Source organism: Oreochromis aureus, linkage group 15 (assembly GCF_013358895.1).
Source record: "Oreochromis aureus strain Israel breed Guangdong linkage group 15, ZZ_aureus, whole genome shotgun sequence".
NCBI lineage: Eukaryota > Metazoa > Chordata > Actinopteri > Cichliformes > Cichlidae > Oreochromis > Oreochromis aureus.
In genome coordinates this window covers 651,637-667,145 of record NC_052956.1, presented here as the reverse complement: position 1 = coordinate 667,145, position 15,509 = coordinate 651,637, and the positions used below count along the sequence as shown (strand labels likewise).

Below are 15,509 nucleotides of genomic sequence, written 5' to 3'. Positions count from 1 at the left end.
ATCAGGCCTGTGTGGCCAGAAAGCCACTCCTCAGTAAGAGGCAAATGACTGCACGCCTGAGGTTCTCTGATCTGATGAAACAAAAACTGACCTCTTTGGCCTGAATCATGTCCATCATGTCTGGAGGAAACCAGCCACTGCTCACCACCTGGCCACTACCATCCCCACAGTGAAGCACGGTGGTGGCAGCATCATGCTGTGGGGATGTTTTTCAGCAGCAGGAAGAAAAGTCAGGATCAAGGGAAAAGGAATTAAAAATGAATGCAGCAATGTACAGAGAATCCTTGATGATAAGCTACTCCAGAGCGGGTTTATCATCAAACAGGACAATGACCCTAAGTACACATCCCAGATAACAAAGGATTGGCTTCAGAATCACTCTGTGAATGTCCAGCCAGAGACCAGACTTGGACCTGACTGAACATCTCTGGAGAGAGCCAAAAATGACTACGCAGCCTGGTGGAGCTTGAGTGGTTCTCCAAAGAAGGATGAGAGAAACTGGGTGTGCTAGCTTGTAGCATCGTACTCAAAGACTTGAGGCTGTAATTGCTGCTAAAGGTGCTTCAACACGATATCGAGCAAAGGCTGTGAGTAGTTATGGTCATGTAATATATAATTATATATTTTATAAACTTCAAGCAAAAATGTTTGTCACTTGTGTAGAATTTCATTTTGGAATAAGGCTATAACATGACAAAAGAACAGCACATATCTTTTCTTTGATAAGTAATGAGCTTCTTGACTGTTAAGCTTTTCCTAACAGCTGCTGGAGTAAATATCCTGAACACTAGGGGTCACTGCAGTGCAGCATATGAAAGAAAAAAAATCAACAGACTCCTTGTCTTGTCTTAAGCTAAAATTAGCCTGTTGAAGTCGAGGGAGGAGATGATAGAGGTTTGAAGTAGGAGCCAGAAACAAAAGTCAGCCCAGCTGTGTGTATTTGTGAAGGCCAAAGAAGTGCCAGATTAAATACGTGAAGTCCAAAGCAGGCGGAGCAGTGTGTAAAACCTGATGCATACCAGCTCATTTAATAAAAGAAACCAAATCCAGATGAGAGCGATACTGTTGACGTGAGCCGTATAACACTGAGTATCTGTATTTGTAGCACACGTGACAAAACATACAAAACATATACAGTACCTTGCGAAGTGAAGTGGCAATTCTTAAAGATCACAAAAATATGTACAGTCTGTTAAGGTTACACAATGCTTAGACACATACACTTATATTTCCACACTAGAGTTGATGACAAACGTGTCCTCCTTGCAAAGGAAAACATGTATGATAAGAAATAAGAGAAAATAATGTAAAAAATGCAAAGTGAATCTGCAAAAAAGTGTGCAAGCCATTTAAAAATATGTACAACACCTTATAAAATGCACACCTGAAAAATAGACAACCAAAGGCAGGCTATGTGTGTGTTTAATCAAAGAAATAAGCTTTGTATACTTGATATAAGGATAAGTGTAGCTTCTGTATTTATTATTGTTTGCTTTGCATAAAAACTCCAGCGTAAGATGGACTGATAGTAACAGCAACACAACTTTCACCCTCTGAACTCTTACAAATGTCCCTTAGAAGGACACAAGAAGGAAAACTGTTCTTGCCCTTGGCAGTCCTCCACGTCCTCTTGTGTTTCTGGGCACAGCTAATGTCCTATAATGCTCTTATTGTTTTGTATGATTTATAAAATCCTGTGGTTTCTCCACCAAACTGTCAGTGACTTCATTTGTGCATTTCCTCCTAAAGAATAGTGATAGTGGTTTGGACTTCATCACTCTGCATTTTTTCCAATACAATTGGCACTCTGTGTTGTGTTTCTGGGAATTTACTTGTGGTAAGAATGAAACTCCAAGGAATAATTCAGGAAGTGTGTGTAATAACCTCTGATCATTTGGTATGCTGTGGGTGGATAAGGGACAAAAAGCCCTCACATTAATCATCTTTTTATAAGATAACCTTTCTTTAAATGGCACCGGTGGTGCTCACGTCCAGCTCCATGTTTTAATTCTTGAACTCTGCTTAGCTTTGCTGAGTAGCTTTGAAGGATCCCTGGTTAAAAATAACCCTTTTTTATCTTATACTGGTCCTTGATGTAGCCCCGTAGTTCATCCTCTGTCTGAAAGAAGCAGTTTCAGCTCCCCCGCCCCCCTTTAAGTCAACTTTCTTCCTATTGGCTGCACAGCATAGGTGCCCATATAAGGGATATCCATTCTCAGTGACATAATATGGAGCTAAAAGTAGAAAAAAAACTACCTGAACCAGTTCCAAAAAAGTTGGGATGGTATGTAAAATGAAAATAACAGCAGAATGCAATGATTTCGAAATGTTATGAATCCATATTTTTACAAGTTTAACCTGAAAATATTTTGAGAAAAAAAATTAGCTCTTGAGTTGGTTTGCATCAACAAATCTCAAAAAAGTTTGGAGAAGTTAGCATTACTAAAAAGAATCAGCTGGAGGAACATTTTGCAGCTAATTGTAAGGTTCACTGTCTGTGACTACAGTCCGCCGTGACATCCACAAATGCAGGATAAAGCTCTATACACGAACATGATCCAGAAACTCCTCTGGGCCAAAGCTCATTTAAAATAGACTGAGGCAAAGTGGAAAAACTGTGGTTGGAAGAACTGAAATTTGAAATTCTTTTTGGAGAACACGGATGCCGTGTCCTCTGAAGAAAAGAGAAGAGGCACCATTCGGCTTGTCAGCAGCTCTCAGTTTAAAGTCCTGCATCTCTGATGGTGTGGAGGCGCATCTGTACCTATGAAATACATAAAGGTATTAGATCAGCACGTGTTCCCATCCAGACATCTTTTTCAGGGAAGGCCTTAGACAATGCTAAGCTGCATAATGCATCTATTACAGTGCAAAAGAGAAGAGCCAGGACTGTTGAGCAGCCTGGATCCTCTAACAGACACCAATGGGAAAACAATCCTCTCCCAAAAACTCCCAGCTTTTTAAAGATGAGGGATAGAGTGATATTGTGTTCTGTTTTTATTTCAATTTTACACAATGTGCCATTTTTTTGTGTGTGTGTGTGTGGGGGGGGGGGATTGGTTGTATGCATATGAAAATATTAGTAGGTCCCTTTAAAAACTACTGAAAGCTGCATGTTGTGTTGTTTTGCTGTAAACTCAAGTTAATAGAATTACATGAAAATGTGACATTATAAGATAACCATGCAGTGGCTTCTTCAGGATACAAAAACACACCAATGGCTCTTGCTTAAAATAGTTTTCCTTAAAGCTGTGAAACACAAAACAAACGACTGTGGTTACAAAGGACTTCTGGTACCCCTCCTGGCACTGAAGGTCAAATATAAGCCATTTTCTTGCTGGATAGATCCAGTCCAATAATCTCAGTTTCTCAGTGGCACTGTCTCTTGGACAAATCAGAAGCTCTCACGCTCAGGATTTTTACACATCCAATCAGACCGTCTCGTAGAGCAGCATCCCACTGAAGATGGTCAGAGGTTCAGAGGAGTAGGCCAGCTTCCCAGTTACGAGGTCGATACAGACCGTGTCCCCTTCCTCCATGGGCAGGATGACGTTAAAGACAGCTAACGCTCCAGGGATGTGCTTTGTCTCAGCCATGGGCTTCTCCAGGCCTTCAGGCTGATATCCGGCCGAGTCCGCTCGGGCCACACCAATGTTGGACTTGGACAGCACTGCCTCGATCTTTATGTTTTTGTGGCCTGTCAGGATGCCACTGAAGAAGTACTTCCCACGCACAGGAGCTGTGAAATAACCTGCGGGACAGGACGAGGTCATAATGACTGACTGCGCACACTGAGTTGAAATAAAGAAAACCTAAAACTATTGAAACGTCCGTTGTAGCGAGACTCACCTGTTTTGGGATTGTAGGCGTTATTTTCATTGACGAAGATTTTATTGAACACTATGGTTCCCGTGTTTCTCATCTGGCGGGTCAGGGCAGCAGAGAAGGAAAGGCGTGGCACGTGGGCATCGGAGCCTGGAGGACCTGATGATAGAGCAGAAACAAAGAGCAGGTGTTACTGTGGATTCGAGATCAAAGAGTTAGGCGCACTTTGATCTGCTGTTTGATAAGAACACCACATACCCTGTTCGCCTCTGAGACCTGGAAAGTAAGATGAAAGATAACAACAGCGAGTTAGTGACCCAGCAGTAGCATATGCAACATGTTAATGAAGAGACATCAAAGATGCACCAAATACATAAGTGTTATTGTACTAAGCAAAGTTTTCATCAGGTGGCACTGTCCAAAGCAAAAGCTGCCAAAAGCATCTTTACTCAGCCTCCTTCAACAAACTCTGACAGGAAGTCCATCCCCATATCCTCCCATTTTTAAATGATCAGGTTTATGGAAAATAAATGATTTAATAAAGTGTTTTCAGCCTAGTAGAAAGCAGAGGTGAGATTTTACTTAACCTTCTTTTTTATAACTTTTAAGTTTACGCATGACAGCAGGTGACCCATCCAACACAGGATTTCACACATGCCGTCAGATGGTAGCCATGGGCTAGAACCATGGCTACCAAAACTGTGGGCCAGGGCACCTTGGTGGGCCAAGGTGCTGCAGGTGGACCATAGTAATAACAGGAATTTAGTTTGAAATTAGTCTCAAGTACATTCCGGTAAATACATACATGTGCTTATTAATATAAAAAGTAAATTCAAAGTAGTAAGAAGAAGAAGTCAATTTATGGTATTCCTCATTACTCTGACCTAAATTTACTCTTCTGTGCTGAAGTTTGTGTCCCAGTTGGAGGTGGCTCACACATCTGCCTTGATCCATGACTGGGTAGCTTTAGCAGTTCATAGTTCTATAGTTTGTGTTTTTTGAGTAAACATTTAAAGCAAATTCATCACATTCTACTGCATTTTAGTTAGTGTGATGATTTAAGATTGGGTGGGTGCCATGTGATTTTCTGGTTTTTGAGTGGGTCACAATACTCTTCACTTTGAAAATGGCTAGTCGAGAGTATAGCTGCTAGCTGAGTGAACATCCTGAGAGTTCTTGGTGAACTTTTAATGCCAATTATCAGCCAAATAAAAATGATAGCTAACTTTAGCTAGCTTGGTTAAGCTTAACTTAACATTCCACCTTTTTGGCCAAAGATGATCACTTCTGGTTCCAAAACTGGGCCTACAGTATTTACCTGGGGGTCCCATTAGTCCCTGTTCACCATCTCTGCCCTGAGGTCCTATCCTCCCTTCGGGTCCCATCGGACCCCGGGGCCCTTGCTCTCCTCGGAGCCCAGGTGGACCAGGTGGACCTGAAGGAGTGCAATGTTTGGTGAGACAGCTGGGAAACACTCCAGGAAAAGTTCTCTTTACCAGTAACACTATCCCTAAAGAGAACTCTAAAAACATGTACAATAAGTCGTGACACGTGACATGGGATGTGCCCTTTACTCTCATATTTACTAAAACTTAGCTTTTAGGCAGAGAGCACAATTTAAATCATTTTATGACGACCGCCTGGAATCTTTCTTTATATTTTTCCCTCAGTCCAAACATACCTCCCTTCACTTGGGAGCGACTATCTCTCAACCAGCAGATCCCACGCCTTCTGCCCTCTGTGACTCACCCTTAAAGTCCTGTGTTTTGAATCTGTGGAAGTCTCTGACCAAGTCGACCACTGAAGAGTTCAGCTTGTGTATGTTGGAGTGGATTTGAGGCAGCTGGACGTTCTGGATATTTTCAATAGCATTTCCTTGAGATGTAACTGTGACATTGAGTCCATTAACGGAGTTCCACAGCCCAGACACATGTCGGTCCAAGCCCTCCTTGATGCCCTCCAGCTTTCCGGAAAACGAGTCGAAGCGTCCAGACACTTTTTCGAGGTTGGAGAGCCTTCGATCTAGGCCGTCACTGGATCGCCGGCACTCCCCAATCTCAGTCACATGGTTGCTCCTAATTATTTGGATCTCTCTGCCCAGATCACTGAATCGAGTGTTTGAGTCAGCGACGTGGTCTTCCAGGTCCGTTTGCAGGTTGTTCACCTGGAAAAGAGTGTTGAAAGTTCTGCTATGAAAAGACTTTTCTGTTTTCCTTTGCTCCACAATTTATTCTCCTACGGTCAGCACATCATCTGTCGAGAAAACCCAAATATCTGTAATATCCTGTTTTCACAACTGTATTAATATTCTATGAAAACACAGTTCCAAAGGTAACCACGATGCATTTGGCAGACATGACGGTTTTTTACACATCGTAAACACATTACTATTATTATTATGTTTCATTTTGTGTACTGTAAATAAAACAACACATAGATTACCAGTGTAATTAAAGGCAGCAATTTATAGGAAGGAAATCTTCTTGGCTACACTTTACAGATCATTTATTTATTAACTGAAAGCATTTGTAATATTTTTTAATTATTTTACTGTTTCTGCAACTGGGAGGTTAAGCACAGACACGACAACAGACAGATGTATCTCCCCTGATGTCACCCATTGGTTTGTAAAGTGATGTTTTAAAGCCTCGAGGTGAACATGTGTTTTTTTTTAGACTGGATAGTGTGTGTGTGTGTGTGTGTGTGTGTGTGTGTGTGTGTGTGTGTGTGTGTGTGTGTGTGTGTGTGTGTGATGTAAAGAAAAGGTCAAGTTAGCGTGTCACTTCCACAGCCGTTCTGTTCTGCGCTCCCAAAAACAAAAACACTTCCACTGTGTTTTGTTTTTGTGAAATTTTTCTGAATTTCTGTTGTTTTTTATTCAACTTCTGTTTTCTTTTGTGTGCTTTTGCATCATTTTCTGTTTGCTGGTGTTTTCTTGACTTGAACTGAACAACTGCACAGCCCACCCAACACTGCTCGTTCTGTTTTTCCAGGCAGTTTCCACTGCTGATCCTGCTGATCCAGGCTACCAACAGTTACAGTGATATAGTCTCCTTGTTTTGGTTCATTACTTACTTTATAGCCACTCCACGATGCAGTCAACATTTATTATAAGCAGAAAAAAGCCTTTAATGGCTTTAATTTACAGGTTCACAAGTCAAACAGATGTTTGCATAACTAGGCTATTATCTGCATCACATATTCTTACCTCAACGATGATATTGTTCTTAACGTGGGTCAGATCTGTTATCGTGTGCCCGTGTGTCTGCACAGTCCTTCCCAGGCCCTTCAGAGTGTCATTAATGGAGCTAAAAGTATCCATGACCTCAGCCAGCTCTCCTTGGATAGACTTCAGATCCCCTCCTAATTTTCCACTATGTACAGTATGACCTTCCAGACGTTTCTTTAGATCATTTATGTTGGTTTTACACTGTACCGTGCACTCCTCCACGTCCTCTCTGAGTCGTCCCACCTCCTCCTGCAGGTTGGAGCAAACCTGAGAGCAGACGGATTCTCCCAAGTCGACTTTTCTCCGCAGATCCGTCAGTTCCGTCTGGCATCTGTTGAGGCTGATCGTGGTGGAGTTTTTAAATGTGAGCAGGTCCTTTTCTATAGTGCTGCATATCAAACACTCCTTAAAATCGTGGCCCAAAGTTTCCACTTCGGTGAAGATCCTGTTGAAGTGCTCGCCATCCTTCCCGGTGACAGCTGTTATCTTTTTCACATCAGTTGTTAAGTTAATCACTCTCTCAAGCAGCGAGTCTCCTGACACCGAGAGGTTGTTCAGCTTGGTGTTAAACTTCTGGATCTCATCCTGGTTGGCCACAACCCTCCACTCCAAAGTTTTCACAGTTTCATCACTTGTCCGGTCTCTTGCGTTCGGCCCGCAGGCGTCTCTGCACATGTCTGTGGTTGATGTTAGCCGTCTGTCGAGGAAGGTCGTGATGTTCTCCAGCTGGCTTAAACGTCGACTGTGGTCTTTGACCGTGTCTCCAAGAACAGCCACATCCAGCTCTACTTTACCGATCTTGTAGCTGTGGTCATCGAGCTGAACAAGGACCGAGTTTCGCAGCTGAGTGACGTCTCTCTGCACAGTTTCTTTCATGTTGTTCCCGGTGTTAGTACACCTCTGCTCCGTCTTCCTCATTGTGGTATTCATCCTCTTCTCCAGCTCTCTTAGCCTGCCGTTCAACCGGTCCTCTGTCACTCTCCCCTTTCCTCCACCCATCCCAGCGAGCTCCTTATCCAGCCGCCCTTTAATAGCGTCACACTTGTTTGCAGTGGAGGTGAGTCGGACTTCGACATCAGACAGCCTCCTTCCCAGCTCAGTGACTGTGTTGCAGCAGGCCTGTGAGCGCTCGGTCTCACTGCGAGAGATTTCCAAGCTTTGCCTCAAGTGCTGGTCTATGGAGCTGATCCTCTTTTCCAGGGCTGTGATCCGGTCCCTGTCCTCCTGCTGCTGGCGCCTCAGGTCCTCCACGCCGACCTGGTGATAACGAGACATACGAGACATAACCGTCATGATGTCAGGCTCATATTCTTTCAACATACTTGAAACATTGATTTTAGAACTTTTTTGTGATTTCTAAGGGTTTCAAAGGTACTTTTCCTGAACTACAGGTTTGCTTAGTTGTTATATATACTAATACCATGTGTATACTTCACTCTATGTGAGAAAAGTAATGAGCCATCTACACATTACAGCAACAGGAAAGCTGCGTAGCCTTGGAAAGTCACCCCATGAAGCCCCTGGTACAAAGTGTTTGTGCTGATGTTTTATTATTTTTATTTTTTTATGGATCACTGTTTACTTAACATAGGCCAGGAAATCAAGTATGGGATGGTGGAGGTGGGATTTCCACCACCACCATCCCATACTGTCTGTGTTTTTAAAACGTAGCTAAGCTAATGCTGAAGTGCCTTAAACCTGCATTCTATCTGAAGACCAACAGGTGGCGACAGCTGTGGTTGTAAAAAGACTCACGGCATTGGTCAACGGCTTTGTGGCTTCACCTCTGTAAACACTTTCCTGCTTTGTTTAAGGGCTCATTCACTCTTTTCATGTAATACTGAATAAAAAAGTACATTTACAAACCTTCGTCATTCCACCTATTTCACTATTGTGCGAAAGACTTCATAGCGTTTTTTTGAAACAGGTGCTATATAAATCAAGTATCAGTCAGCACGGGGTGGTTGGGCTGACAGCTAGCCAAAAGTGTCCGAAGCTTCCACACAGGAAGTGACTAACAGTGACATGGAGAGCAAAAAACCTGCTGATGATGCAAAGCACTCAGGCTAAACTTTTCTCATTTTTGAGGCAAATAAATGAACTGAGTGTAGATACGGCGACAGACGATATAACGTCCTCTAGTTTACGTAACAGGTGTAGGTGTCATTGTAGAAGCTGCCCAGTGTACTAAGAAAATCGCCCTGCTACGACGCTTTGTATGCAGCATTTTAGATCATATGTGCTCAGAGTGAAGATCTGACAATGCAGGAGCACCTGGGACAAACAGAGGAGTGGCTTTGTGCTGTGGTGTGGGGCCCTTTATGTGTCGACGCCTACAGGGAGCCATGACAGCACACGAGGCAAATAAAAACTCACTTTATCTGATTTATGTTGCATCCTAACAAAAAAATGTAATGCAGCTGGTAAACTGTTTCCTTATTGTTGTTACATTTTTCTCATCTTTTTTTTAAGTAATCCTTTTTTTATTGTTTGTTTGTGCAGTGGTTTATGCTGCAGCATGGGGCCATTATCTTTTACTGCTTTGGGCAAAAAAAATCGCTTCCCACAGGGGGAAAGGCATGAAAATCTAACTGCTAGTAAACCACAAGTACGCCTTCGTTTTTTTATTGGTGGTGGGGAAATAATGGTGATTGTTGCCATATTGATATAATTATGACATAATGAATTAGGACATATTGGACTTTACCTGACAGGAAGAGCAGGACAGAGACACCCTCCTCTCCAGCTGTGTCAGTATCTCTTCCTTTAGGATGTTCAGCTGGTCACCTCCAGCTCCTCCTCTGCCTGCTCCATCCAGCTCATTGCCTCCTCCATTCACCAGGTGGTTGTTGATCGTAAGCAGCGTCTGATCATGTGCCTAAACGACCACAACAGTCACAGAAATGAGCATCATCCATGCTTGTGTGCACAAACAGCAGACTTCTGGACAGAGTTACCTGTGTTCTGTTATAGAGATGATCCAGCTTTGTCTGGATGCTGTTGATGGTTTCCTTCATGTGTGGCTGAGCTGAATCTGCAGGGACAATGGCCCCAGTCAGCCCGTGCCTGTGGGATAGAAACAGTTTTGATTCCTTCGTGTTTTGGCCGAGCTAAAGAAGCGTGTGAGAAGTTTTCATCCACTCCAGAGTTGAGGTATATCTCCAGTGCAATAAACAGGAATTGAAAGTGTGTCGTCCATACGTGACCCTAACACCACATCTGGAGTTTCTTTATTTCCACTAAACAGCGTTTCACTAACACTAAACTCAGTCCATGAAATAAAGCATGCACGTGTATTAAAAACAACACTGACGTACAGCCTCTGGTTTATGCCATTGATGGTGGTCTGCATGTTGTTGAGGTCTTTGGTCAGGCCATGAATGGTGTTCTCCAGCTGTCTGATCTTCTCTGTGTCTCCTGGACAAAAGGAAAGGAAGATGTAAAATGTGCTGCTTAATGCTGTAAATGTATTTGCTAAATGTCTCGCCATGTTTTTCACTCAGCTACTTATACTGACTGACTGTTTTCATATTTCCAGATTTGGACCTTTTTGCAGTAATAAAGGAAACACAGTTCACCGAGGTTACATGTGAGACACATAATACGGCAGCCTGAGCTTCTTTATTTAATGTTATGACTATTTGATGTTTTCAAGGCTTTAAATGCAGTCGTCCAGGTCTTCTTTCATTCTTGAGGTATCAAAACTCAGAAGATACTTGAGGAAAGACACAGACACCTCACTGGGAGACAAACTCAGAAGATAAAGAATATTTTCTGATGTGTTTGTGATTTCACCTTCTCCTCCCCGCTGCCCACCACCTGTGTTGTAGCCAGTGTCCGTGACACCAGTCTCAGGTGTCCCCTGTGGTCCACTGTGGCAGTCCTCCCCGGCGTAACCATGGCAACACCTCCACTCCATTTCTGTCACCATCTTGTAAGCTACTTTATATCTTGGTCTCCTGTACGTCCGATAGCTGAGGATGAAAAAGGCGTTTGTGAAACGACATCCAGGTTTTCGTGTGCTTTCACTCGACATGACCCCCGTGACCCTTTCATCTCGATTGTTTTTAGTTTCTGTTGGTCGTCTTTATAGTGTGGCTCAAAAAGCTGTTTTATTTTCTATGGCCAAATTTAGCTTTATATTACTTTCATTCTTTTTTTGGTATCATTGTATGGAGTGTAGAAAACATGACTTAACAGTCTCTAGGCACACATGTATTAGCCTGATAGCATGCAGGCTAATACATGTGTGCCTATCATTTGTGTTTGGTTTCAAGGTGCAGCCATGCCTGAGTACAGGCTCAGAGCACTAATAAAGCACCAAACTTTTAGCCTTATTGGTTTCTGCCTTCAAAAACTACAGCCAACTTGTTCCCGGTGTCGACCTGCAGCGGCCCCCAAACCCTGCATGAGACATCATCATTGTGCTGTACACTGATATTCATGTCCAAAGGTCATTAGATGCGAGGAAAATCGCAGCAAATCATCTACTGATGATGAATGAAATTACAGGGACTTTAAATTCCCATTTTCCAAAGGAACTGCACTGAGCCAGCACAAAATCTTGTTCTTAGAGCATTCCTTTGCAAAAAAAAGAAAGGAATGTTTTATTTGGAAAGCTTTGCTGGAGTCGTATCATTAATGTGCCACTCAGCTCTGCTTGTGAACAGGTCTTATTTGCAGTCACAACGCAATAAATAGACCGAATTGGCCAAAACTCTCCATAAAGATTTATCATCACAGGCATGTTAACAAGCCGCGGCTGCAAAAGTTCAGCAGGTTTTTTCTTTTTGTGACGTTCCACAAACTTTACTGTAGGTAACACAGAAAAAAGATTTCATCTTCCAGCTTCCTTTTCTGTGAGCGTGAGAAAAAAGGTCCTTGTAGAAGAAAAACAAAACACGGCTCGGAGAAATGAGAGCAGGAGCTGGGCAGAGTTAGCAAGAGAGATTGAGAGAATCATAAAAGGAAGAAACAGAGAGCAAGAGAAGATTGTTTTTGCAGCGTAGGAGACGAGACTGCGGTGCCTGGAACTCCTGTTGGCTTCATTCTTAGCATAGCCCAGGTTTAGACCGAGGCCGCGGGCAGGCATCGGGATCAAGCAGCAAGGCCAGGGTTAGACAAGCAGTGAAAACTTCAAAGGAGGGACAACATCAGCAATGTTCGATTAATGTTTTCTCCAAGCATTACATCCACATTTGGAAAACCCATTTAGCGAGTCCTATCTATAGTAAATGTGCTCCGTTACTTGTAATAGTAGATATTCACCGGTCTGCACCAAAGAGACTTTATCACTGAGATTACCCAGACACCAGTACGGAGCTGCAATCATGTGGAAGCCCAGCTTCAACCAGGCGCCCTCCTGACCTCGTGGTTGAAGCCCGGGAGACAAAAGATTGAGAGAGCTGAGTGAAGTCTACAGACAGGAAATAGAACAAGATGATGGATACAGGACTCCTGGGGCTTTAAAGATGGCGAGGCCAAAGGCGGATTAGAATCCGGAAACACGGAGACGAGGCATAGATACTCACGCCACTCGAGGACACTGTCCCCAGGCACAGCGCTGATAGTCCGGCTTGATGTACGTCTCCACGCCATCCTCCATCATGCAGCTAACCGTGCGCGTCACCACATAAGCACACCAGTTCCTATTGAAGCAGGGAAAAGGAAATGGCAGATGAATGGGTGTGTGATGGCTATCGGTTAGGTCAGAGTTTCGAGTCAGGCGTTAACACAAACATAGCTCCTCACCCTCGCTCCGGTTCTGTTCTACGTTCCCTGGCTCAGAAAACAGGGAAGGAATGACAATCAAAACTCTGGTCACACGTTGAATGTGAGTTTGCACTGTTTGGAGTTTTTGTAGATTAATATCTCAGACCTTAGACTTGGAGTTATTATTCTGTGCTACACTCAAGAAAAATTGGTGCAAAAGTCAGATCATGTCTGATATGTGCATGAATTTAACAATGCAACACACCAAGTTCACTGCAGTATTTATACTAGAGATGGACCGATCCGATATTACGTATCGGTATCGGTCCGATACTGACCTAAATTACTGGATCGGATATCGGTGAGAAATAAAAAATGTAATCCGATCCATTAAATATCAAAAAAACACCTCACAAAACTTGCGACATGGCGTAACTCGGCTCATAACCGTAGCACGTTGCAGCAGTATGCCTCACGTGATAGAGCGGCTGTGTGTATTTGTAGCCTCGCTACCAAACCAGCATTTCATCTCCGAGGAAGTTATCCCAGAGAGAAGTAAAGCAAGTGTGTAAGTTCATCTCTGAATGTTTGTAAAGCATTCCCATGTTAAGCTTAACAACCGATATATGGAGCGACTGACTCTCTCTCTCCCTCACCTTCCTGCAGCTACTTCAATCGTGAAACTGCTTAATGATCAGCTGATCGGCTTTTCTGTCGCCGAGTCCGTCTCTCTTCTTTGTTTTTGGCCCACTTTGCACCAGAAAGAGGAAACCAGCGGCTGAACAACAGCAGCACGTTTAACCTTGATAAGCTGTTGTTAGAATTTATTTAATATTACTTTCTACACCAGGATCCTTTTCTACGTAGCTGACGGCTGGTAACTGTGCAGGGGGCGGATCTAGCAAAGTGTAGCCAGGGGGCCGATAGAGCATTAACAGGGAAAAGGGGCACAAAGACATACTTTTCTTTCTTATTCTCATTTAAAATGTCTAGCTTTTAATAAATAATTATCTGAATCTTACACCCAAAGTTTGAATCTGATGTAAAATGTATAGAAGTCCATTACTGTATATAGTAACTATTAAGTCTAATATACCCTAGTAAGCTATACTACTTTTTTCTTTGAGAAGGTACCATCTGTGAATTCTGCAATTCTGTTGAAGAAAGATGTTGAATCTATTTAATTATTCTTGAAAAATAATTTATTTCTGTGCATTTTTTCCCACCCTGCATCAAATTAAAGTTGATTACGTCGATTAAGCATCATCAGGTGGAGGGTGGGGGTGGTTCCTATTTTTTTTTTGGTGGGAGTTTGCAACCCTATTAGTTAGGTTGCTTAATATTTCTGCTAAGTACTCTTTAAAATACCAGAATAGGGAGGATTAAGTTTATTAGATTGATCAGTGTTCCTGAACTATGAAATATTTTGGGCGCAGTGTATTTTTTACATACAGGTATAACAGAATAGCTTTAGTGTTATTGTTTATTTAAACTTGAGTATGAACTTATACAAAATGCAGCAAGATATTAAAAAAACAGTTTTATTGATTAAAAAACACACTATATCGGATTAATATCGGTATCGGCAGATATCCAAATTTATGATATCGGTATCGGTATCGGACATAAAAAAGTGGTATCGTGCCATCTCTAATTTATACTGCATATCTTTGCAGTAAACCCAGAGTTACATTTATTCACAAATGCCCAGCATAATATTTATAAAAGCCGGTCAGATGCATGATTTCTTATCTCTTTCCAGAAATCTGAGATAGAAGTCGTGAACCAGGGTTCACATCTTCTTGGGAAGTAACTGCAAAAGTAAATTAGATTTTCTCTGCAAACAGTCTTCAGTTCATTACATCAATTTTTAATAAATGAAGCAACACCTTCATAAACCAATCTCAGTGTATGCATGGGTGTAAGTCACAGCTGCTATTCTGTAGAAAACGCTTTTATGGGTAATGTTAAGATAAATATTAGAAAATATTCACAATGTATTTAGTATCTGTAAGCTTCAGGTAGATACACTGTAAATATGCTTTAAGTATGAAGGTGCCTGTTTGTGTTTCCCCTTACAGATAACAATATAAAGATACAAGAAAAATTCATTTCAATTCAATTTTATTTATACAAATCACAACAACAGTCGCCTCCTTTATATTGTAAGGTCGACCCTACAATAATACACACAGAGAAAAACCCAACAATCACAGGACCCCCTATGAGCAAGCACTTTGGTGACAGTGGGAAGGAAAAACTCCCTTTTAACAGGAAGAATATATAAATAATATAAGAGTAAGAAAACATTTAACCTAGTTTAGATCATGATGTTAACCCGGGGATGCAGGTCGCTCCGTCTAACAAATATCAGCAACATCAGTTTCCAGTTTTTCCAAATGTAACTATATTTGCTGTCTTTGTTAACTTTGATGTTCCAAAGCTACAAGCTGGTTGTGCTCATGCTGGGTTACTTAGTGGACTTATGAATCACACAAAAAGCTGAAGTTAGTTTATGATAGTAACCTCACTCTACACTGTCCACATAGTGTTCTCTCTGGTTGTTTCACTGTATTTGTACATTTGATACTGAGTCCATGACCTATTGACAGAGGTGGGTAGTAACGAGCTACATTTACTCCGTTACATTTACTTGAGTAAGTTTTTGAAAAAAATGTACTTTTTAAGTACCTTTTTTGCACAATACTTTTTACTTTTACTTGAGTACATTTATGAAGAAGAA

The 15,509-nt window shown here is 42.1% G+C and overlaps 1 protein-coding gene across 1 annotated transcript in view; it reads right to left on the bottom strand.

Moving 5' to 3' along the window:
- Positions 1-921: 921 nt before the first annotated feature.
- Positions 922-15,509, bottom strand: part of emilin1a (elastin microfibril interfacer 1a) — a 39,837-nt gene continuing 25,249 nt past the window's right edge. Inside the window, exons 2-12 of the mRNA XM_031734156.2 lie at positions 12,586-12,702; positions 10,850-11,028; positions 10,372-10,471; positions 10,012-10,120; positions 9,762-9,932; positions 7,034-8,311; positions 5,575-5,989; positions 5,144-5,260; positions 4,084-4,101; positions 3,850-3,984; positions 922-3,751 (exon numbers count right to left, since the gene is read on the bottom strand). Of these exons, the coding sequence (XP_031590016.1) occupies positions 3,432-3,751; positions 3,850-3,984; positions 4,084-4,101; positions 5,144-5,260; positions 5,575-5,989; positions 7,034-8,311; positions 9,762-9,932; positions 10,012-10,120; positions 10,372-10,471; positions 10,850-11,028; positions 12,586-12,702 (2,959 nt within the window). The 3' untranslated portion in view covers positions 922-3,431. The remainder of the gene's footprint in view (positions 3,752-3,849; positions 3,985-4,083; positions 4,102-5,143; positions 5,261-5,574; positions 5,990-7,033; positions 8,312-9,761; positions 9,933-10,011; positions 10,121-10,371; positions 10,472-10,849; positions 11,029-12,585; positions 12,703-15,509) is intronic.